The sequence below is a fragment of the Hyperoodon ampullatus genome, assembly GCF_949752795.1.
Source record: "Hyperoodon ampullatus genome assembly, chromosome: 18".
NCBI classification, from domain to species: domain Eukaryota; kingdom Metazoa; phylum Chordata; class Mammalia; order Artiodactyla; family Ziphiidae; genus Hyperoodon; species Hyperoodon ampullatus.
In genome coordinates, this window is record NC_136931.1 from 17,865,849 (window position 1) to 17,891,248 (window position 25,400).

Sequence of the window (25,400 nt, forward strand, 5' to 3'; positions counted from 1 at the left end):
ACAACTCTGAATAGACTAAAAACCCTTGACTTATACATCTTAAATAGGTGAACTGGATGGCATGTGAATTATACCTTAATAAAGTTGATACTAAATTTTTAAATTCAATTTATGTAAATATCAAATGAAGTTATGGATTTCATTAATTAGTTGTATAGTACAAAAAAGCCTGCTAACTTACTGCCAGAGGACAATAATCCATTAGCATAAGTTACTGCTGCCCAAAAGATCTTCTTTGCCAATATGCAATAATATGCCAAGGTATGGACACATAACTACAGATTTCAGTAACCTCCAAGATTCCCAAAAACCCTACATACATACTGGCCTAGATACTTTAGAGCAGACCATGACATTAGTTTTAATTTCATATACCCAAAACACTGTCATGCAAATGAATACATGCCCCAAACTTGAAAGAAATCGCCTATAGGCAAGTAAAACTTCCAATAAAAAGTTTTAGATAAATCCTATTAAGATACTACTACACTTCTTTGAGACCCCAGTGTTAACGATCTGGGACATTTCTCCTTGAATAGAATGAGTCAGGCTAGCTAAAACATGTTACGGTCAATCTTCGAGAAATACAGCAAGTGTTTTGCAGATTTGGAAGGCTGGGGTGGTAATGACGGCTGTGTGTGCGTCTCACTTACAACGTTGCCTTTTTAAAGCTTTTTTTTTAAAAAACTTATTTATTTATTTATTTATTTTTGGCTGCGTTGGGTCTTTGTTGCTGCGCGGGGACTTTTCTCTAGTTGTGGCGAGCGGGGACTAGTCTTCGTTGCGGTGCACAGGCTTCTCACTGCGGTGGTTTCTCTTGTTGTGGAGCATGGGCTAGGCGCACGGGCTCCGTAGTTGTGGCACGTGGGCTCTAGAGCGCAGGCTCAGTAGTTGTGGCGCAGGGGCTTAGTTGCTCTGTGGCATGTGGGGTCTTCCTGGACCAGGGCTCGAACCCGTGTCCCCTGCATTGGCAGGCGGGTTCTCAACCACTGCGCCACCAGGGAAGCCCAACATTGCCTTTTTAAATATTCCACTACAGTAGCCAAGAAATAATTGAATTCTATCAAGAAAATTCCACGGTCTTTTATGCTTTCTTTATCCACACATATACCAATGATTTATGGAACAAAAAATGTAGACTTAGTATTAAAAAAAAAAGCGGAGGTAATCTGAAAGGCTTACATGAAAGCGAAACGGAGTAATATATGTATTATGATGTTTAACCTATAACCACATGAAATCCGTTAGTTCATATAAATGGATTCTCTATTTCAAAGTTTTTAGCCTCTTTTACAACCAAAAGCACTGGTGTGTGCTAACTAGAGTGAGCCTCAGACAACGTAGTAAGCAAGTGAGAGAAGAAACCGAGGGGGAGAGAGAGAGGCCAGACGAATCAAGACCGTAATATACTGAAATTGTAATAGTTTGTAATAAGCAATAAAAATTTTAAAATATACATGGTTTCCTTCCTTCCCTCCTCCCTGCCTCCCTCCCTCTCTTTCTTTTAACTAAGTACCTCAACCCCTGTTTTAAGAGCAATCTAGGAAAGAAAAGAGAAGGAAGCTTATCCTCTTTAGAATACCAAGAGCCAAATAAATGCCAAAGTGACTCCGCTTTTGATCAACTATAAATGAAAGAGTTTTTTAAGGCGCTGCTCTTGTAGCCAAGTGTCTCGGCCAAGTTTGGAAAGAAGCCAAATAAGTTATTTTTAATTTAACAAAATTAAGAAGAAGAGGGTTCTATTAACACAAAACCTTCCTTCATCTTCACCCTTCCAGTCTCTCCATGTACAGCTCCCCCGTTCTCATTTCCACTCCAGAGCTCTGTGCTGAATCTAACAGATGCTTAGGTGAAATTCCTACAGTTTATGATTGACTTTAATTTACCCCTGTGGGTGTTCAGGCGTATCTTGGCTGGTTATGTTCTTGCCCACATTTTAATTTACATGCAAGATTGGTCAGGAGAAGTGACTGCTCCCCATCTTTGGCATGGATAGTAGTAATTGCAATACTATATGATTTTAGTTACAAGAGAGCAGTTCAAATCCAGAGTTCTACCAAAAGCCTTACCAAGTGATTAATATGCATGCTTCTTTATTCTCCAATGAGTCTGGAATCCAATTCCAAACAACCAGATTGCTTTAAGTCTACTCTGATTTTAGTCCAAAATTAACAGAAATTAACTGTTTAAGTATGGTGGTTCCTAAAGTTCAAGATTCACTAAGCCTTTAATTCCCTCATAAAATAAATAAGTAAATACATATATTTATATACATACAAATACTAAACATGGACTTTGTAGGACAAGAGGAAATATTTCATAATATTTGAGTAACCTTTTTATTAAAGCTGATTATAACTGAAATTATGTCTAATATCCTCAAGCTCAATGCTAAATCAGTTTCCTCACCTGTGAACTGAAAGGCTCAAATCAGATGAACCTGAATTCTAAAGTCATATTCAATTAACTCAACACAATTTTCTGACCCAAGGGCATTTTAGCAAAACCTACAAGAGCAGACTTCTAAAGATTAGAGAGAAGTTAATACCATTCTCCCACGTCCAAGAAGGAAGACTGAAGAAGCACAACCACACAGAGATGTTTCTATTTTCCAGCACGTACGTAAAGGTGTGTTCTTCCAGATACTCTTCTGAGAGACAGTGTGCGTGAGTACCAACCCTCTCTGATGTGGTTAAAAGAATGATAAAGAAATGTCATAATTGGCAAACATATGCGAAGGGATTTGGGGGTCAGTGGGGGGTGATTTCACTATGAACCCTGTTTATGAAAAAAACATGGGAGGAGAACACATGTTTAAGGAATGGGGTACTTTGTCACCAGAACATAAACGTAGGAAGCAATGCACCAAAATTATAGTTATGATGCATTAAAACATATACACAGAGCGTTACGTGTATCTTCAGCCTAAACAGTTTATACTTAGACTTTCAGAGGTTTAAATAAAAGGGAAATATAAGGTATATAAGAAGCTTATGTTTTAATTCCTAAATTGAATGTTAGCCATTCCAAGAGATTCCAAGTATTTAAAATTGGAAGAAGTGGATTTTAAACCATAGGACACCTTCAGCAAACTTAATGAGTATTTGGGTGGTCTGGTAGTTTTTGCAGCTTTTTATTTAGAATAATTTGGTTTCTATGTGGCCAGAAACTTATGAAAAACAACTTGGGAACTTTGGGTTTCAAACACTACTGCAAAGGATTTCCCCCCCATAATACAATGGACTGTGTAACATTAGTTAACACTATATAAATTTTAGTTTTAGGTTCATCATACAACCTAAAGTATATTATTTCAATATTTTCATGGCCATGTGGTGTGGATCTTGAGGACAGCCTTCTCATGACGCTCTAATGTACTAAAATTTCTTTCTAGATGAGAATACAGTTTAACAATTACTGTCTTATAAAGCATAAATCCCTAGAGTCAGCTCAGTCATATAAATAATATTTCCCTGTACATAAGGGCAAATTCAAAGATGAAAAACACCTGCTAAAACAAATTTCTATACGACTCTCTCAAGACCCCATTATAAGATACATAAGACATCACTGAAGAAAAAAAAATTAAAACAGACACTAATTTCTACTGGGACCTAAGAAGTGAAAAACTTGTTATAACATTGGAGGGCTGATTTGCAAAAGATGTTACCTTGTCCTTCTGACATCTTGCTTTGCAAAACTGCACATCATTTCTAAATAAAGCATTACAAGAAGACACTAAGCCTTCAGATTCCTCAGAAAAGGGTATTTTGTCTTTCAAGAGTGATCTTGCCATTACATTCTATGCTTTATTTCAAAAGATTACGTTACAAAATACAAATGTTAGTGGGAAAAAAAACAGGCAACAATGAAACCACCATACAAAATTCTTTGGTGAATAGCAAGCACTACTCATCTAAAGGGCATCTGCATACCCATTTTAAATGTTAATAAATTAGATATGATAGGAATATTTAACAATTCTTAAAAGGAAATTTTTAGTATGATGCAACCAACTAACTACATTACATAACTATAAAGCATGCATTCTTTTTAGTTTCCCTCCCATAAAAGAGAAGGTAAACTGAATGTATGTACGTATAATACTTTACGTACGTGTAATAGAAAACTGTATAACAAAAGTCTGTAGCATCTGGGAGAAAAAAATGTATCTGCCTTTAAATGCAAGTTATAAATTGCTTCTAACATAGATGGAGTTTACTAAATTTCAAAAGTTAAATTTTTTAAGTTAAAAAATGAAGTTTAAGAAACATGTTAAGGGACTTCCCTGGTGGCGCAGTGGTTAAGAATCCGCCTGCCAATGCAGGGGACATGGGTTTGACCCCTGGTCCAGGAAGATCCCACATGCCACGTAGCAACTAAGCCCGTGTGCCACAACTACTGAGCCTGCACTCTAGAGCCCATGAGCCACAACTACTGAGCCTGCGTGCCACAACTACTGAAGCCTGCATGCCTAGAGCCCGTGCTCCTCAACAAGAAGTCACCGCAATGAAGAGCAGCCCCTGCTCACCACAACTACAGAAAGCCCATGTGCAGCAACGAAGACCCAACGCAACCAAAAAAAAAACAAACAAAGAAAACCATGTTAAGCCTTTATAGAGACAATCTTACTTCCTTAAAAAAAAGAAACAGATCAAATCCTGTTACAGCAAATGTCATCTCATCAAAGTTTTTGTCTATGGAATACTAAGTATTAAAGAGAATGAGAGAGACCTTTATAAACTGATAAGGAACAATCACTAAGATAAAATTTTTTAGTAGAAAGAAGCAAGGGGCAGAACAGCACCTATGAGATTTTTAAAGGAAGGGATGGTTGGTCTGTCTACTGATCAGTCTATCTATCCATCCATCCACCTATTTATATTTATGTATGCACAGAATCTCTTTGGAAGAGTAAACAAGAAACTGGTAGCTGGTTACCTCAGGAGAAGGGGAACTGGGAGACAGAGTTGGCGATGGCAGTCATTTTTATAGTACGCTTTTTTGTACTATTTGAATTTTTAACCATGTACACCACAAACTACCCATTCAAAAAAGTTAAACGGAAAAATGGTCAGGTTATTGGGTCTATGCACCGTAATGAGATTTGACTAGTGAAGCAGTTGAACTGTCACCTAGATAATATCTGTTGAATAAATGAATGAAATGGTGCCATTTTTTTTAGTCAGGTTAGCATTTGTATGTTCCTTATCTCCTGAACTGAAGGTAGACTGAGTGCTAAAAATGTTAACCAAGAAGTAAACCCACAATCCAAAGAGAGACCTCATGGACCACAAATGTGTCTAGGTTACTTTAGCACAGTAGGCAGGCAGGCAAACTGGCACAGAAAACACTGTTTCTAAGGTGAGTTTTCATAACTCAAAGCAGACCAGAAAAGTGTTAACTTAAGTATGAATGGAAGATTGATGGCTCTCAGCATGGGGATTAATCCAGCCAGGAAGAGATTTAGAGACAAAAAGGTTTTTTAATTCTAGTTAGTTATCTTTGACTGAAGCAGGTAAGAAAAACATCTGTTGCCAGATCTGTAGTTTTTAAGCTTTTAAGTTTTAGTATTGTAACAAACATTTCAGGGTCTTGAACCTCAGGCATTATCAGTCTAACAAGGAAACAATGGTGACCATCAATTATTTATTTACTCATGTCATAGCAAAAGCAGTATGAAAGGTAGTTTCCAAAATACTGGGGAAAAGTTTCTGATTTACACTCTAGAATAGCATGTTTTGGGTGCTTTTTTTAAAAAAGTTTTTTTGAGGGGGTAGAGAGGTAGTTTCAGGCAGGGAAGAGACATGGAGCTTGGAGCTGTGGAGGGAGGAGAGAAGTAGAAAAATAAAGGAAGAATGAAAATGAAAACTGTCGCATAAGGCAGAAGACACCTCTTAATTAGGCATTAAAAAAAAATCACTTCCTCACAAGAGGTTCTGAAACCTTAACCAAAAGAAAGGAAAGTATTAATGAAATGAACTTTACATTTACTTCTTCATGGTGAATGTAAAAAAAATTGAGGGCTTCCCTGGTGGCGCAGTGGTTGAGAGTCTGCCTACCGATGCAGGGGACGTGGGTTCGTACCCCGGTCCGGGAGGAGCCCACATGCCGCGGAGCGGCTGGGCCCGTGAGCCATGGCCACTGAGCCTTGCGTGTCCGGAGCCTGTGCTCCGCAACGGGAGAGGCCACAACAGTGAGAGGCCCACGTACAGAAAAAAAAAAAAAAAAAAAAATTGAGAAAAGAGACACCTGCAGCCTAGGCACAGAAGTGCTTCTTTAAAACCCATGTAAGAAATAAATGTGAAGGATCAAGAATTTCTTCCTGGAACCAAAATCAGGCTGGACTATAGCTCTATGACAACCTATGTAGGTGGTCTTGGATCTGCCTGAAGTACAGCAGTGTGACTGGAAACACTCAATAATCAGACTCTCTATTTAATGGAGACTATCCTTTGGGTATAGCAGACATGATAAAAACAGCCTTGAAAACACTGCCTTTAATCACTCTTTAAGCCAGGCTGGGGCCAAACTACATTTGGAGACTTCTGAATTTTTACAGAATTTCACCAAATCTCACCAGCTAAAAGGGTTTCTTTTTCTTTATTTCTTACAAAAAGTCCAAGGCTCAACAGTTTTAATTTATCTGAGACATCTCTAGTTAATTCTTTGGCCTATATATAGAAGGCAGACAGTGCTTTCCACAGAAGAGAACTAAAGTTCCCTGTTTTCTTTTTTTTTTTTTTTTTTTGCGGTACGCGGGCCTCTCACTGTTGTGGCCTCTTCCGTTGCGGAGCACAGGCTCCGGACGCACAGGCTCAGCGGCCGTGGCTCACAGGCCCAGCCGCTTCGCGGCGTGTGGGATCTTCCTGGACCAGGGCATGAACCCGCGTCCCCTGCATCGGCAGGCGGACTCTCAACCACTGCGCCACCAGGGAAGCCCAAGTTCCCTGTTTTCAAATGAAAAGATGGGCATGTCATTCAGCACAGTCTGGTGCCTGGCTATCTGGGTTACTTTAAGTGCAAATTCCCACCTCCAGAGATCATGAATCAGTAGTAGTAATGGCAGCCCAGGAAATATACATTTCAGAAAACATGCCAAGAGATTACAATACAGGTGGTACAAGGAATAGCATTTGAGAAACACTGCTCTCCATTCCTAAGAATGGTCCTAACTACATATATACTACCAAGGAAGAAAAACGGCAACAAGAAGCAATTTGTAGACTTCTAGACATTGTAACTCCCCCATAATTTTATTTGTCTTAAACATAATGGGTGTTCTCACAGTGCTGTGCAGAAGTGGCTTATGCCTCCTGGATACAAGGTGCATCTCTTGTACAAATGGGAACATCCCTTGAATCAAACGTTGACCTCTGAGAGCAATGCTTTCTGGACATGTTCAATATACCAAACAAGCCATGCTTAGCTCGAATTTTACCTTAATTACACAAGTGAAGATTCAAGAATGGATAGTACATGTGTTAGGAGGGGAGGACAAACAAACCAACAGTGCTCACAAAGCATTTAAAGAAATATTTCATGCTCCCTTCATAAACAATTCAACAGTTCAGAGTAGCAGAGTGCAGCAGGACGGAAGCGTTAATTTACACAAGCACTCTGGATGGCAGAGCAACAGGCGGCAGATACCATCAAGCAATCTCTTGAATTGAAAGAATTCTTGTGTATAGGCCAACTTTAATTGCTGTGTCACATGAGTTCAGTAATGCCAGCTCAATGAGGAAAGGGAAGCAAGAAGCTAGAAGGAGGAAGAGAGGAGGGAGCATTGCCTCCATGATGTTCTGGGTGACAACTAACTGCTGTCCCTTTAAATTAGAGGGTAGGGGAAGAGTCAAGGAAAATAGCAAGAAAAAAGTGGGGGAATAAGGGAGATGAACCATCCAGCTGGTGGGAAGCAAAAAGGCTTTCATATTTTCTTCCTGGTACATTATGCAGTACACATTAAGGTTTTCAAATATTTAATCTTTTGTTTTTGCGGTATCACTGTGTGAATGGGAAGGGTGTGTAGGCCTATTTGAGCCTACACCATAGGGGAATAGGGACAGAAAGGCCTTTTCCAGTCAATTACTCAATTGTTCCAGTCTACAACTCATTCTAAGACTTGCAAGAGTAAATCGACCTTCCAATTCTTTTTCCAACACAGAAGCAATTATTAGCATCTATACTATTAAATGTAAGAATAAGAAATACTTTTCTACAACTGAACCTATAAACTAATTTCTTTCAAAGCAATACGGGGCATGGCTTTAGAGTTTCAATTTTTTAAAAAACGAATAGAAGCATGAACAAAATGTTCCTACTGTTCAAGACTCAGCTATTCTTTTTTCCTGAGATGGTACTGAGTCCAAATTCCTGAAAAACAGGATTTTTGTTTGGGGGAAAGTAAACACTTCTCTTGTTACAATACATTAAAAAAAAAAAAGCAACTTTATGTGAGTAAATAGAAATATAAACACTTGAAAGACACAAGAGAAATAGAGGACTTCTTACCTTGCCATCACTTCCGGGTTTAAGGTCATTCTGTTTAAAGAGCAAAACAAATAATACTTTAAGACACATCTAAACGAACTCTCATTACCTGCTTATTTCTAACTTTGGAACATCAGACTACATTCTGGTAGTAGTAATTCCCTGGGAGATGCCAGGGTCTACAGAAGGGTACTGCCCACTCCCCGACCCCTGCATCCCTGACTCTGAGCGTTATCAGGGTCCCTTGTTAGAATGATATGGTTTTAAAAGTCCATAGTTACCACTTTTAGCAATGAATTTGCAAGGCCAAACTACTATTTTAGGTAGAGATATTAACTGCATTACAAAAAAATCAATCAAAAATAACCCCACCTCCAAAATCAGTTCCTTTTCATAGACACTATATGTGTTGATTTACAGACAAGAAGCTCTATCTTAGCACAGTAAGGCTAGATGATTTTGGAGAAAATTTAGCCTGATGGCTGGGTTGAACGAATTTCCATTTTAGTAATTCATTCCCTCATCATGATCTGTGGCTGTTGGATAGCTTCCTCTCTCTACAAGCACTCCTAGAGCTCAGCTTATTCTTACCGGATGCACATCACCAATATAGTACTGTTTGAGCATTTCTCTGGCATCAGAGGAGTGGCCTACATCTTCAAAACTTTCAGTTGCATCTCCACCAGCTTGTTCCAGCAGAACCTCTTCTCCGCCAGGATGCTACAAGGAAAAGATATTTACTGAAGAGAGGGCTGTCTGAAAAGCTAACTAATGTAAGCTACTTCCTCCCCCTCCTCTTTTCCCTTTTCTCCCTTTAATGGCAGCAATGGGACGAATCAGCACTGCATACCCCATGACGGGATGCAATGGGGAGAACACAGCGTAACTCCTGTGTCTTTTGGCCAAAAATGTATCATATGGGTTTAACTGTGAGGAAACCTAGGACAATCACAAATTGAGAGATATTCTACAAAACGACCAGCTATGACCTCCAAAAATATCAAGGTTAGGAAAGCCAAAGAAAGAATATTATTCTATTCCTGCAACTTTTCTGTAAGTTTGAAATGGTTTCAAACTTTAAAGCTAAATAAATAAATAATACCAAAATAACTGCCTCTATACCTAGAAAGTAGATTCTATCTATAACTTACATGCTATATACCTTGGATAAGTTATTAAGAAATTGAGATGTTTTTGTTTCCTTATTTGTAAGATGGAGACAATATGAGTACCTATCTTAACTACTATTGTGAGTATTATATGAGATAAGGATAGGAAATACTCTGTACTCAACAAGGGAAAGGTATAGTTAGTATAATGTGCTATCATCGATCATTTTAAAAAGCAGATACACATATGCATGCATATGCATAAAATCTCTCCGGAAACATTTAAGGGAACCTGGTGGCTGGGAGACAGGTGCAAGGAAGACTTTTCACTGTACACCCTTCCGAAATTGGTTTCCCAAGTACAGTATTACCTACTCAGAAAATAATTTTTAAAAAATTGCATTTAGCACAGTCCCTGACTTAAACACTCAATAAACATTTACTTACAACTAACAAATTTAGAATTTACACTATTAGACATATCTCGATTTATATTTTTGGAATATCAAGTAATGCTTTTCAGTAGTTACTTTTTATAACGACCTTTTAAGCAGGAATAATATTATCATCCCTATTTTAAAGATGAATTCAACGGAAGCACAAAAACTCTAAGTGTAACCTCCCAGTCAGTCACTTGCCTCTGAGCTCTGTGAGGATAAGGAAACTTCTATTTTTGTCTCCTAAAAGGTCTCCACTCAGTGATGGGTCTCCCACCCCAGCATTAAGCATGCTGTTTTGAAGCAAGAGTTAGACAGCTGCCACTCACCTGTTGTTACATCTGAACCCTCTCAGCCCTGGTAAGCTATTATTTTTGGAATTGCATCCCAACTTGCTCTACGTATCTAAACTATGGAAGATATTTTTTCCTTATGGCACATCCCAACTATTATGCTGCCTTTCAGAGTAAAAGGATAACAAAATGTCTTAGTGGTTTGAGTATTCCAGAGAATGGTTGAGTTTATGACTCCCTACATAGCTCTTTCTACAACTACAAAGAATTTTCATTTTCACCAATCTCTCATAAACAAATAAATAAGCAACGCTTTTATCCTTTTTTTTCCTACTGTATGGGGAAAAAAAAAGAATAAGGGGGGCTTCCCTGGTGGTGCAGTGGTTGAGAGTCCGCCTGCCGATGCAGGGGACACGGGTCTGTGCCCCAGTCTGGAAGGATCCCACATGCCGCGGAGCGGCTGGGCCCGTGAGCCATGGCTGCTGAGCCTGCACGTCCAGAGCCTGTGCTCCGCAAGGGGAGAGCCCACAACAGTGAGAGGTCCGCGTACCGCAAAAAAAAAAAAAAAAAGAATAAGGAATCAACTATAGCCTTATAACAGAAATAAGTACAGTTAGTTAACATTTTGGTGCATAAAACTATTTTTCCTGTCCATTCAACCATTTCAATTATTATGCTTCAATTTTTATTGAGTACTTACAATTTAATGTACTAGGCAATGATGAAAGGTTTTGTGTCTTCATAAAAATGAGTTCATATGGTATATACTGTTTTATAGCCTGCTTTTTATTTTTCACAGAGGCCAAGGAGGGTCAGAGTGGTCAAAAAAAAGGGTTTAGTAAAATAACTCTCAATCCAAAATGTGGTCTTAATACAGATGGTTTAGAGCAAGCAAAAATATTTCAGGGAACCCTTCATTACTGTTTTAGAACTCTATAAACTTCAGACATTATTTAAAATCAAATAGCAGCCCAGCCTGAGGCAATGCACTAGGCCTGAGGCCACAGCAGAGCCCAGGCCAGCCCTGAGCCAAGATAATGCCCAGGCTGCAGGACAGGAGAAGTCCCTGTGGAGAATCCCAAGAGGAGCCCCAGTGCCCCAAGGAGGAGAAGCCCCGTGACCCTGGTCGGACTGGCTCTCAGTGGGCTGCTCAACTCCAACATGAGCCTCTGGGTGGTCCAGCCCATCTTTATCATCACCTGGGGGTGTGATCCACCACTAGGTGTCTATCTTACTGCAGAGTGACAAGAAGCTCAACCAGGAGCAAATATCTGAAACTAGTTAAGTCCTAATTCAAAGCACAGTCCTCAGGGAAAATGGAAATTATATTCCCAAACAGTCCTTGACATAAAAATATTACTTCGACAACCCAGAGGATGGAGTTTTCAAAAAAAAAAAAAAAAAAGGGAAAATAATACCACCTTCTCCTACAACTGATCCTACGATGCTCACAGACGTGATGAAAGAGAATGTCACAAATGTCCTTGCTGTGATTCTTATTGGTGGATGGATCAACATGACATTCTTAGGCTTTATCACAAAGTGCTACTTCCAATGACCCTATGTAAGCTTACACTACAGAAAGGAATCGAACTACCCATTATTAATAGCTGCATCCTGGTACTTCTGTTGTGTATTTGGGCTTCAGAGCATTCACTCTCCAAATGTGGGCCAAGATAATGCCAATGACCAAACAGGAATGATGGAGACACAGATGACTGGAGCAGCCATGGCCATGCCCACCACAGATATGAAGAAAGCTTTCAAGACAAAGCGAAAAGTTTTGGAGCTAACAGATCACCAGAGGGCACCAGGTGATGTCAAAGAGGAGCACATGGCTAAATGCCTCCACTTGGAAGGCATATTCAGAAATGAATTACAGGGCCTCCCTGGTGGCGCAGTGGTTGAGAGTCCGCCTGCCGATGCAGGGGATACGGGTTCGTGCCCCGGTCTGGGAGAATCCCATATGCCGCGGAGCGGCTGGGCCCGTGAGCCATGGCTGCTGAGCCTGCGCATCCGGAGCCTGTGCTCCGCAACGGGAGAGGCCACAACAGTGAGAGGCCCGCGTACCGCAAAAAAAAAAAAAAAAAAAAAGAAATGAATTACAGACCTCTTTTTTTTTTTTTTTTTGCGGTACGCGGGCCTCTCACTGTTGTGGCCTCTCCCATTGCGGAGCACAGGCTCTGCAGGCTCAGCGGCCATGGCTCACGGGCCCAGCCACTCTGCGGCATGTGGGATCTTCCCGGACCAGGGCACGAACACGCGCCCCCTGCATCGGCAGGCAGACTCTCAACCACTGCGCCACCAGGGAAGCCCTACAGACCTCTTTTTGAAGGCCAACCAGGGATTAGCTGTTGGGAACTTGGAGTAGTCCTTAACCTTTTAACTTTTGTTTGCACTGGAGACTCACAGAATAAAAAGGAAAATGCATGAACTGGTGGGCATGTAACAAGGATCATTCTTGTCTGACCCAGGTTCTTTTTTATGTTTGAAACTAGAAGAAACGAGGCCTGTGTGCTGGGTGACTTATAAGAAAAGAGCTATTTTTTAAATGTTTTAAAATTTCCTTCTGGTGCCTGTAGAAATGAAGGGCAGAGAAGGGGGGAAACTCAAGCTAGTGATAATATATAAAAACTTAGCAAAAATTCAATCTTTGGAAGAAACATTGCCAATTATAACTAATTATCATGTGCAATCAGCCTGACTTCTAGACCACAGTAAACTCCCGTTTTCTTGGGATCCGAATACCCTGTATTTTTATATTTAATTTATGTGCTAATATTTTTATAACTTCCTTTTAAAAACTAATAATTTTCATTACTGAAAATTTAGAAACTATGTATGAGCAAAACAAGTCTCTGTATTGCTCATTTTGAGCCTACAGAATGACATAAAGAGCAAATGGGTCAAAACTTTATTCAAATAAACTCTTTTTCAGAGTGAATACTCAGGACTAGGACAGACTTAGCAAACCTTCTGTAACTCTTAATACTGTCCAGGGAAAGCTGATGACCCTGATATACTGCTGGATTCTCAAGTGCCTTCAGGATGACCAAAGATAGGTTAAATATGGGAGATTCTTGATCTGGATCTCAGAATATATCAAATCCACTGGGGGGGGGGAATCAATGGTTCTGTACTGTACGTAACCACTCAGTTGAACTAAAGACCCAGTTATTCTGGATATGAGAGTTTACATATTATTATAAGAAGGAAGATAGGGCAATTGCTGGCAGATACAAAGATAACAGTTGCCCAGGGATAATTCTGTCTGAATTAAATGTCCTAGGGAAGTGGCAGTGTGCCATTCTATACCAACAGTTAAATGTAATTTGCATGTTGAGTACTGTAATCAAGAATGAATGATTCTTGACTCAACAAATTAAACCATCTTGTTTTCTCTTTAAGATCAGTTTTATGGAAGTAAAACTGGGGAAATCAGAATAATATCTGTGGATTGTATCAATATCAATATCTTGAGTTGTTTTGCACAACTACAGTTGTGCAAAATTTTACCAGTATGGGGAAATGGGTAAAAAGTACAAAGGATCTCTCTATTATTTCTTTTATAACTGCATATGGATCTCATTATCTCAATAAAAATTTCACTCTAAAAAAATAAAATCAATTCCCTAAGTATATACTAGAGAAATGTGTATACATATATGAACTTATACACACACACAAATGATCATAGCATCATTATTCACTATGACCCTAAACCTGAAACAACCCAATATCCATAAGGAGAATATGAATAAACTGAGGTATAATCATACAATAGAATCCTAATCAGCTATGAAAAAGAATGAGGCGCTGCAATATGCACAAAAGAATATACTGAACCAAAGATGCCAGACACAAAACAATATATACTGTGACACTCATTTTTAAAAAGTTCAAAAATAGGCAAAACGAGGGATTTCCCTGGCGGTCCAGTGGTTAAGACTCCGAGCTCCCAGTGCAGCGGGCACAGGTTCAATCCCTGGTTGGAACTAAGATCCTGCATGCCACACGGTGCTGCCAAAAAAAAAAAAAAAAAAAAGAAAAGAAAAGAAAAGGGCAAAATGAATCTATAGAGTTAAAGTCAAGAGAGCCAGTACCTCTGGGAATGAGGAAGGAGGCAGTGATTGGGAGGGTCTACAAGGGGAGGTTCCAGGATGTTATAATGTCCTAGATGGTGGTTATCCAAATGTGGTCACTTACTAGAGTGACACCATATGGCTAAATCTTAGGAATATATAAATAGTGGGAAAGTAAGTTCCAAAATACCACAGACACAACTGCCTTTGCGTATACTCTATGTATAGTCAAACGATCTTTGACAAGGGTGCCAGGACCACTCAACAGGGAAAGGACAGTCTCTTCAACAAATAGTACTGGGAAAACTGACTATTCACATGCAAAAGAGTGAAGATGGACCCTTACCTTACATCGTATACAAAAATGAATTCTTAATGGATTAAAGATCTAAACGTAAGACCCAAAACTATAAAATTAGGGGAAAAGCTTTTATGACATTGGACTTAGTGATACTTTCTTGGATATGACATCAAAAGCAAAGGCAACAAAAGCAAAAGTTGACAAATGGGATTACATCAAACTTAAAAAGTTTTATACATCAAAGGACACAATCAACAGAGTGAAAAGACAACCAACAGAACAAAAGATATGTAAATCATAAGGGGTTAATATCCAGAGTATATAAAGAACTCCTAAAATTCAACAACAAATCAAATAACCTGATAATACAATGGGCAGAAGAGTTGAATAGACATTTCTCTGAAGATGACACACAAATGACCAACAAGCATATGAAGAGATGCTCAACATCAGTAGTCACTGGGGAAATGCAAATCAAAACCACAATGAAGTACCACCTCCCACCCATTAGGATGTCTATTATCAAAAAAACAGAAAATAACAAGTGTTGATTTGGACGTAAGAAATTATAACCCTGGGAATGTAAAACAGTGCAACCACCAGCACCACCTGTTTCAGAACTTTTTGTCTTGTAAAAATAAAACTCTATGGGGACTTCCTGGCAGTCCAGTGACTAAGACTCCTTGCTCCCAGGACTTCCCTGGTGGCGCAGTGATTAAGAATCTGCCTGCTGGTGCAGGGGACACAGGTTCAATCCCTGGTCTGGGAAGATCCCACGTGCCGCAGAGCAACTAGGCCCGTGCACCACAACTACTGAGCCTGCATGCTGCAACTACTAAAGCCCACATGCCTAGAGCCCATGTTCTGCAACAAGAGAAGCCACTGCAATAAAAAGCCCATGTACCGCAACAAAGAGTAGCCCCTGCTTGCCACAACTAGAGAAAGCCCGCACACAGCAACGGAGACCCAACACAGCCCCGCAAAATTAATTAATTAATTAATTTTTAAAAAGCCTCTGTGCTCCCAATGCAGGGGGCATGGGTTCGATCCCTGGTCGGGGAACTAAGATCCCGCAAACCACAGGGCATGGCCAAAACAAAACAACTCTATGCCCATTAAAAGCTTTTTTTAAATTTAATATCTCTTTCATCTAATGTTAGTATAGCCACCTCTACTCTTATTTTGTTACTATTTGCATGGAATATGATTCCATTCTTTCACTTTCAACCTATTAGTGTCTCTGAATCTAAAGTGAGTCTCCTACAGATGGCATATAGTTAGACCATGGATTTTTATCCATTCTGCCAATCTCTGTCTTTTGACTGGAGAGTTTAATCCATTTACATTTAAAGTAACTGCTGATATGGAAGGACTTACTCCATCAAAATGTCAGAGGACATTATCAAGAAAGTGAAAAGACAACCTACTGAATGGGAGAAAATATTTGCAAGTCACATGTCTAATCAAGGATTAATATCCATAATATATAAAGAAATCTAACTTACCAACAAAAAGACAAACAATCCAATTTAAAAATGGGCAAAAAACTTGAATAGTCATTTCTCCCAAGAAGATACAGAGAACGAATAAGCACATGAAAGGATGCTTAACATCATTAGTCATTAAGGAAATGCAAATTGAACCACAAAAAGATACCACTTTACACCTGCTAGGATGGCTATGACTGAAAAAAAGAAAAATTACAAGTGGTCCATGGAGAAGTTAGAAAGCTCATCCATTGCTGGTGGGAATGTAAAATGGCACAGCTGCTGTGGAAAACAGTTTGGAGTGTCTTCAAAAAGCTAATTATAATATAATTACCATACGACCCAGCAATTCCACTGCTAGGTATATATCCAAATGAACTGAAAACAAAGACTCAAACAGACACTTGTATGCCAATGTTCACTGTAGCACTGTTCACAACAGCCAACAGGTGGAGACAACCCAGGTGTCCACTGAAGAATGGATGAACAGACAAACAAAACGTGGTATACACGTATCATGGAATACTATTCAGACTTAAAAAGGAGTGAAATTCTGATACATGCTACAACATGGATGAACCCTGAAGACATTATTCTAAGTGAAATAAGTCAGATACAGAAATGACAAATACTGTATGATTCCATCTACACGTGGTATCTAGAACAGTAAAATTCACAGAGACATAAGGTAGAACAGTGATTACCAGTGGCTGGGAGGAGGTGGCAATGGGAAGTTATTGTTTAATGGGTACAGTTTCAATTTGGGATGATGAAAAATTTCTGGAAACAGGTGATGGTGATAGACACACAACAGTGTGAATGTACTTAATGCCATTGAACTGTACACTTAAAAATGGTTAAAATAGTAAATTTTATGTTATGTATATTTTACCATAATAAAAATAAAAATTTAAAAACCTAAACATGCTAAATAAAAGAAGCCAGATACAAAAGGACAAATATTGTATGATTCTACTTATATCAGGTAGCTAGAATAGGCAAATTCATAGAGACACAAAGTAAATTAGAGGTTGTATCAGGGGCTTGGGAAGAGTGATGAGAGGGTAGTTATTGCCTAATGGTTACAGAGTTTCTGTTTGGGGTAATGAAAAAGTTTTAGAAATAGATAGTGATGTTGGTTGCACAAACTGTGAATGCGATTAATGCCACCAAATAGTACAGTTAAACATGGTTAAAATGGCAAATTTTTATGTTATATATATTTTACCACGCACACACACGAAGCTAGGTTTACATACCTATAATTAACGTAAGCCCAAAAGTTTACTTTTGTCTGAATCACAGCAAAACAAAACAAATAAGACCAAGGAGTCCGGAGGTTATCCTCAGCCACCTAGATTGGTTGGTTACCAGTGCTATTCAAATCTATTGGACAATCCTTAGTTTCTCCCTGTTTTTATTAAGTAAACCTAATACAAGGCAGTACACATTTCCCATTTTTTCTAGGATCTGCTTTGCTTTTAAATCTCATATGAATTTGCAAAAACGATTCTTTTGAACTGGATAGCCTTTGTGTTTTAAGACTAATGGATCTTGTCTCAGCTTTTAATGCATAAGCAATTACATAACACTACAAATATTTCAAATAAACTATATGGCAACCAAGATCATAAACTTTCAAACAATGCCTGTGATCGATTCATTTCTATCTCAGACCAGCAATAATCAAGTGAAATACTTTACAGATACAAAGGAAACATTGTAATGTCCCCTTGGGAAGGGTTTTAGTCGGTCAATTGTCCACGGAATATGTGGTAGGGAGCAGGGGAAGCCTTTTGGCTTTTCCTTAAGTTCATTTACTAAGTATTACTGAAAGGAGGACAGAAGCTTTATGTTTTAATATAGAAAAGAAGGAGGACAAATTGCTAACAGAAAATAATACTTCCAGATTACTAATTCTATGGAAAGGATAGGGGACAGATGGGCAGAAAAGAGAAGAATCTGAAGAATGACAAACAGCTACAGAATAAAAATCTTGCTGGGAAAAAAATTACACAAATTCTCTGTGAATGGAAATTCCATGCTGATGTAATAAAAATGTAACAATAGGGTCTTCCCTGGTGGCGCAGTGGTTGAGAGTCCGCCTGCCGATGCAGGGGACACGGGTTCGTGCCCCGGTCCGGGAGGATCCCACATGCCGCGGAGCGGCTAGGCCCGTGAGCCATGGCCGCTGAGCCTGCGCGTCCGGAGCCTGTGCTCCACAACGGGAGAGGCCACAACAGTGAGAGGCCCGCGTACCGCAAAAAAAAAAAAAAAAAAAAAAAAAAAGTAACAGTAGGGATATGCTAAAGATCACCTGACTTGGAAAATGAAATCTAGAAACATTAAGATTACAGAAGCTGCAAAATTAGGCCAGCCTACCCAAACAGATTAGCAGAATACCTCATCAAAATAAGATATGGATGTTAAAGTTTTGGAGAGGACAAAAACTACTCCCTAAAAAACAGTCTGACAACACAGAAAAAGATAATAGACGTGGGTGATGAACAGCAGGAAATGGTGCAGGTCCATAGGTATTTGCATTTGGATTAGAAAGAACCTAGTAAGGCAGGGTGTCACCTAGGAGAGGTTAACTTGATGGCTGCCAGAAATGGTGTAACCTTGGCAGTCACAATTGCTCACGGTCAATTTCAGGTCTGCAGATCCGAACATAACTTATTCCCACCAGATTACATACCCTTATCCCCACTATACTAGGTACCACTGCTACAGATGCTCACAATTCCTTAGGCATCTTCATGGTACTATCACAATTGCAATTATTTATTTAATGTCTTTCTTCCTCCACTAGACTATAAGCTCCCTAAGAACAGGGACCATGGTTGTCTTATTCATGGCTGTATTCCTGAACATAGCATAGAACCTGGAACATAGTGAGATCTAGGGGGCGCTCACTCTGCCCTCCTTCCCTCCTACCTGCCCTCTCTCCCTCTCTGGCATGTATGCTGCACGAATAAATAAACCAAAGTCGATTTGTGATCAGGGCAGCTCACCTAGACAGTGCTGGAGTTTAAATTTTGCCTCATCTTCTTTCTAGCCTTCCCTAGGACCAACCACTGGAGACCGTTCAAGGAAAGAAAGCATACTTTCTACACATTTGGTAATTCCACAAGCTAGATAATGATCAAATTGCACTTTCTTTTGGCCAGACTTGGAGAAATCCAGTAAGAACTGTTATTAGTCAGACACCGAAGCTTTCAATGGGTACCCTAGGGTGGCACCAAACAGAGCGTGCACTCTCCATCTTTCCAAAGGCAAGACCACTCTACCTTGCAAGACAATTGCTTGTACACAGATCTCATCTTCCCAGCAAGTCCAAAGCATCTAATTCACCTTTAAATCTTCAGAGCACACGCTAGTTAGTAAGCACTCAAAAGATGCTACAGGAAACAATATAATTTTTTATTATTAATAAAAATAACCACTAACACTTACTGAGCTCTTTATGCCAGGTACCATGATAAGTCTTTACATGAATTACCTAAATCAAGTGTCTCAACAACAACCCTGTGGAGTAGGTACTATTATCTCCCTTGAGGAGATGGGAAAAGGCCTTTACAGAGCACAACTGCCCAAGGTTACGGTAAAGAAGGAAACTGAACAAGACTCTTGAACCCCAAAGCCCACACCCAGCCATTAAAATGTGTTATATATATCGCCAAATGTGTGTGTATATATGTATGTATGTATGTATATATATATATATTATATGCGTGTGTGTATATATATATGTCACCAAAATTCTCTTCAAAAGACACTTAAGAAAATGAAAAGGCAAAATACAGACTGTAAGAAAATACTCGCAATACATATTTCTGAAAGGACTTGCATCCAAAATATATAAAGACTGCTTTCAAGTCAATAATAAGAAAACAAACCAATTAAAAATGAGCAAGACTGAACAGACACTTTACAAGACATGCAAATGGCCAATTAGCCCATGAAGATATTCAACATCATTAGTCATCAGGCAAATGCAAGTTAAAACCGTTATTATATACCAGCACACACCCATTAGAGAGGCTAAAAGTAAATCACTGACAAAACGTGTTAATGAGGATGTGGAGAAATTGGAAAACTAATGCATTGCTGGTGCGACTGGGAAAAGGTCTGGCAGTTGCTTAAAAAGTAAAACAAAGACAAAAACAAAAAAATATGACCCAGCATTCTCACTCCTAGCTATTTACCTAAGAGGAATGAAAACATATGTCCACACAAAGATTTGTACGTGAAAGTACAAAGCAGCTTTATTCACAATAGTCAAGAATTGGAAACAACCCAAGTGTCAATCAACAGGCAGATAGCTAAATTTTAGTATGGTTACAATGAAATAAGAAGCACTAAATAGGAATAAATTGCTGATACACAGAGAAAATATAGATGAATCTCACAGATATGTTAAGCGAAAGACGTTAGGCAGACAATTAAGAACACATACGGTTCTGCAGTGTTAGAAATCAAATCAGTGGTTGTACGGGAACATAGATGGTAGAAATGTTCTATACAGTGATTGTGATGGTGATTACACAGATGAGACTTTTTTCAAAGCTCACTGAACTCCACATATAAAATCTGTACATTTTATTGTATGTACATTAGATCTCAATAGAGTTGACTTAGGCGGGGGAAAAACTTAGCAAAATATTACTAACAACCCAAATGTTTATAAATATGAGACTGCTTAAATAAATTATAATCAGTCCAACAAATTCTATGAAGAATAAAGAAGTATTCCAGGTATGGATATGGAAAGACTCCTGAGATATACAGTTACATGAAAAAAGCAAGGCATATTTCAGCGGGTATTGTATGCTGTTACCTTATGGGTGAAAAAAAAAAAGAGTGGGAGGAACTACATTCACTTTTGCTTGTACATGCAAAACAAAACTCTGGAAGGATTCACAAATAGTAGTAGTTAACTTTAGGAGGAGGTCGAACTGGGCAGATGGGAGGAAGGCTTTTCACAACGTACCCGTATGACCTACTCAAAAAATGAAAAAATTACCTGGGTTCCAGAAAAAAGGTACTAGTTCTAACTTCCCTCTATCACATTCCCAATCCTTCCAAATTATATCTAAGATGTGGAAGAAGGTGGTTGTAAAACAGAGCTAATTCCATACTCTATAGCCATAAAAAAAATTGAGGCAAATCCTAATGTAATGGGCATAGGTTATCTGGTCAGACTGCCTGAGTTCAAACTCCACCTGTACCACTTAACATTATGACTTTGTGAAAGTTATTTCTCTGCTCCTCAGTTTTCTAATCTCTAAAATGCGTTGTTAGGAGGGTTAAAAAAGAAATTACATGTAAGCCGTCAGAATAATAAGCATCCAAGAAATACTATTACTATTAAACCAAATCAATTAATAGACACTATAATTCAATTAAGGAATATTATGATTCTGTTTCTACTTATACATATCTGTATACATTGGTATATGCTTGGAAGATGTAGAAGGATTCAAACAAATTCTTGGGGTTTAAAGAGTTTTACTTTCTTCCCTTCTGTATTGTTTTTCCCTCCAACCTAGTATTCCCACTTATTCTAACAGTCACTAAAAAATACATAGAAAGCTTTAAAACAGCACTATGTGTTAAGTTACTCTTTTCAGAAATGGTTAATTATACATAAAACAATGGCTTCCAAACTTTTCTCACTTCTGATACAGTAAGAAAACAAGAATATTAACTGAAACAAAGGTTCACAAAAACATGCTTTGTGAACAAAGGTTTACAAAATCATACTTACCCTTGCTAAGAGAGATGCACTTTGATATGTTCTAGTCAATGTCATAAGATACTGTAACCATTTTTATGTGATTTTCTTTCTAAACAGAGGTTCACAAAAGCTGTACTGGACCTGTCCCCTCCTTGATCATGCTGACCTCATCTAATACTCTCCAGCTACCATAACCTCCCTCACTGTTCGTCAAACACACTAGATACACTTGCACCATAAGGCCTTTGAACTTGCTCCCTCTGCCAGGAAAGCTCTTCCTGCAGATATCCACATAGCCAGCTCCCTTAACAGAAGGCCTTTACTCTAGTCATCTTCTTAATCAAGCTATTTCTGGCCATCATAACTAAAATTTCAACCCCTCATCTTCACGCCCTCACCCCATACATGTCCACAGCCCTCTTCTCTGCTTTATTTTTCTTCTTAGCACTTACCTCTTCCCTGCTTTATTTTTCTCCTTAGCACTTAACATAGCATATATTTTAGTTATTTACTCTGCTTATTTTCTGCTTCCCATAGATGGTAATCTCCACGAGGGCATAAATGTTTAACTATCTGCTGCTGCATCCTCAGCACCTAGAACAGTATCTGGCACTTAGTAGACACTTGATAAATATTTGAATGAGTAAGTGAATGAATGACTAGACTTGGAGTGAAGAAGAACACAGGGACAGAGACGTTGGAACAGGTAAGTTATAATGGCTAACTGCAGGTAAAGATTGGCAACTCAAGCTTGAAGGGCCACCCCTGGCACACCTGTGCTGTCTCTGGCTCCATCAGCATGTGGTAAACCAGGCTGGGAACCACTATTAAAGATTAAACTAATGTCCACTACACGCACTGAGTGTTCCTTCCAAGTTCATTATCTATTCTGAATCAATCAAGAAGAAACTGGGGGGGAAATGAAACCATTACTGGCCCATTACGAACTATGCTTTACCATGCATGCTACAAGCCACACTTGAAGCTTATTATGAGGCATACATCAAAGGACATAGCTAAGTCTAGAATTCCAAAGTAATACTGTGTAGACAAGAGAAACCAAGGTACTTATCTAAAGCACACCCTGCCACTAATCAACTGTCTGACCAAAATCTCTCTGAACCTGTTTCTTATTTCCCTGTTAAAATAAGGCTCACTACTATCCAACTCACTCTCAACTAGTTATTTTGAGACTGAAATAACGGGAAAGCACTTTTAAAAGCATAAATGCTATACACCCTACAAACACAAGAAGTTACTAAATTCTAAGATGTTAACTTATTGGCCACTAGAAAGATTTATTTAAAACAATGTCCTTAAAAAAAAAGGGGGGGGGACCAGAAAAAAAAGGGACTTCCCTGGTGGCGCAGTGGTTAAGAACCCGCCTGCCAATGCAGGGAACACGGGTTTAAGCCCTGGTCGGGGAAGATCCCACGTGCTGTGGAGCAACTAAGCCCGAGCGCCACAACTACTGAACCTGTTCTCTAGAGCCCGCGAGCCACAACTACTGAAGTCCACGCGCCTAGAGCCTGTGCTCCGCAACAAGAGAAGCCACCACAATGAGAAGCCCATGCACCGCAAGGAAGAGTAGACCCCGCTCTCCTCAACTAGAGAAAGCCCTCGAACAGCAACGAAGACCCAACGCAGCCAAAAATAAATAAATTTATTTATTTTAAAAAGTAATAATAAAATAAAACAATGTTCTTTTTGGGAAACTTTACGTTTTAAAAGTTTTTATAGATTTATGAATCAGGATGTAGAGCTTTATCCCGTAGGCCCCAAATTAGTAGAAAACAAATTTTGCTAGTACATTTGCTTCAGAAAGAGAACGAAGAGAAATGAAACTTTTTCTCAGTTATAGTAGGGTTATGTTATTCAAGAACTTACAAGGAATTAACCATAAGATTATTAACCTATTACTCAAAATAAAATAATACACACCATAAATAAATAAATAAATAAATAAGCATTTAAAATATCCTAAACCCTCAGGGATTGGGAGTGAGGGGAATGACTGCAAAAAAGCAAGAGGGAACTTTTTACGGTGATGAAAACGCTCTTTCTTAATTGGAGTTGTGATTACATGGGTGAATACCTTTGTCAAACTCATCAAACTGTACATTTTAAATGGCCACAATTTATTGTATGTAAATTACACCTCAGTAGAGTTAAACAAATTGAAAGTCTGTTTCCTTGAAAACAAAACAAAACAAAACAAAAATCACTCAGTTGTACCAGGGTCTTGAGAACTTGTAAAACCTAATACAAAAAAAAAAACACCCTAATACAACAGGCTTGATTTACAAAAGTGGGTGACAGAACCTGAGTCAACGGCCAAAAAAAAAAAATCAACTCATAACATCTGGACTCAAGGTCAACTCAAAATAGAAAAAAGAAAGGCGGCATAATGGGGGGAAGGGAGAAGGCATCTCATCTTCTCAAGAAAATGAAAAGCAAAAAATGATATTACTTCAGAAGGCATAGTGGAAAGAGCAGAGGTTTGGAGCTTTCAGACCTGGGTTCGAATGGCTGTAGGTTGTTAGGTGAGAGACCCTGAGTCTCAGTTTCCCTTTCCGTAAAGTGGGCATAATGGTGACTCAGAGTTTAGCCAAGCACACAGTAAGTGCTCAATATGTGACAGAGGCATGATATTACTGAAGGCACGAGAGTTTAGTGACGGCTGGAAATGCATGCACACCTAAGGTCCCCCAATCTCCGTCTCGGAGGGTCGTGTTCCCTTCCGTACGCCTCTTCGCCCTCAGCCAGGTCTCACTTCCCTCCCACACACACCCTAGCAGCGTTTCCGGGCCCGACCACCCTCGCCGCTGCAGCTCCCAGGGGCCGCCCACATCCCGGGCCCCACCTCGTTAAGGAAGCGGGTGACATCGTAGACTCGCCCGTGGATCACCAGCCAAATCTCCTTCGGGGAGTTGCGTTTCTCCACCTCCTCCAATCGGTAATACGTGACGGAGGTCTCGACCCCTAACCCTTTCCCATCGCTGCCACTTGCTTCCACAGTCGCCATTGGACCTGAGGTACCTCTTCTCCACCGCTATCCCGGTTTCCGCTGCCAACTTCCTGCAGGTAGACCGCGCGCTCAGTCCGCCCCGGCTTCCGTAACCCGGGCCCATAAGGCCAGTGGAGGCTCCTGGCAACAGCCAATTACGCTTCCTAATAGTTCCTGGTTCGTTTTCTTTTTACCAATGAAACGGGGGATTCAATTTCAAATCCCACCCACTCCTCGCCCGATCCTAGGGGCGTAAGCCTGGTTCGAGGTCCAACTTACCAATCAGGACCATCCATCCCCTCCAATCTCACCAATCAGATACTGTGATTTTGGAAAGGCGCCTAAGAGAGACACGTCGTCTGAAAGAGAAATTTCTTCCCTCGTTGTAGGGGCCTGTAGAATTCTGGAAGATGGGGCCGAATCACCGTTTTCACGTTTCCCTTCCCTTTGCCGT

The 25,400-nt window shown here is 39.5% G+C and overlaps 1 protein-coding gene and 1 pseudogene across 2 annotated transcripts in view; one reads left to right on the forward strand and one right to left on the reverse strand.

Annotated features, from left to right (window-relative positions):
* CYB5B (cytochrome b5 type B) overlaps positions 1 to 24,967 on the reverse strand; it is a gene marked incomplete at its 3' end in the record, with an annotated part of 28,907 nt that extends 3,940 nt beyond the window's left edge. Inside the window, exons 1-3 of the mRNA XM_079723793.1 lie at positions 24,803 to 24,967; positions 9,082 to 9,210; positions 8,512 to 8,541 (exon numbers count right to left, since the gene is read on the reverse strand). Of these exons, the coding sequence (XP_079579919.1) occupies positions 8,512 to 8,541; positions 9,082 to 9,210; positions 24,803 to 24,964 (321 nt within the window). The 5' untranslated portion in view covers positions 24,965 to 24,967. The remainder of the gene's footprint in view (positions 1 to 8,511; positions 8,542 to 9,081; positions 9,211 to 24,802) is intronic.
* On the forward strand, positions 9,317 to 18,874 carry LOC307066196 (ER membrane protein complex subunit 3-like; annotated as a pseudogene). Its single transcript has 3 exons — positions 9,317 to 9,372; positions 11,382 to 12,188; positions 18,855 to 18,874. The product of its transcript is annotated as an ER membrane protein complex subunit 3-like (transcript).
* Positions 24,968 to 25,400: the final 433 nt, after the last annotated feature.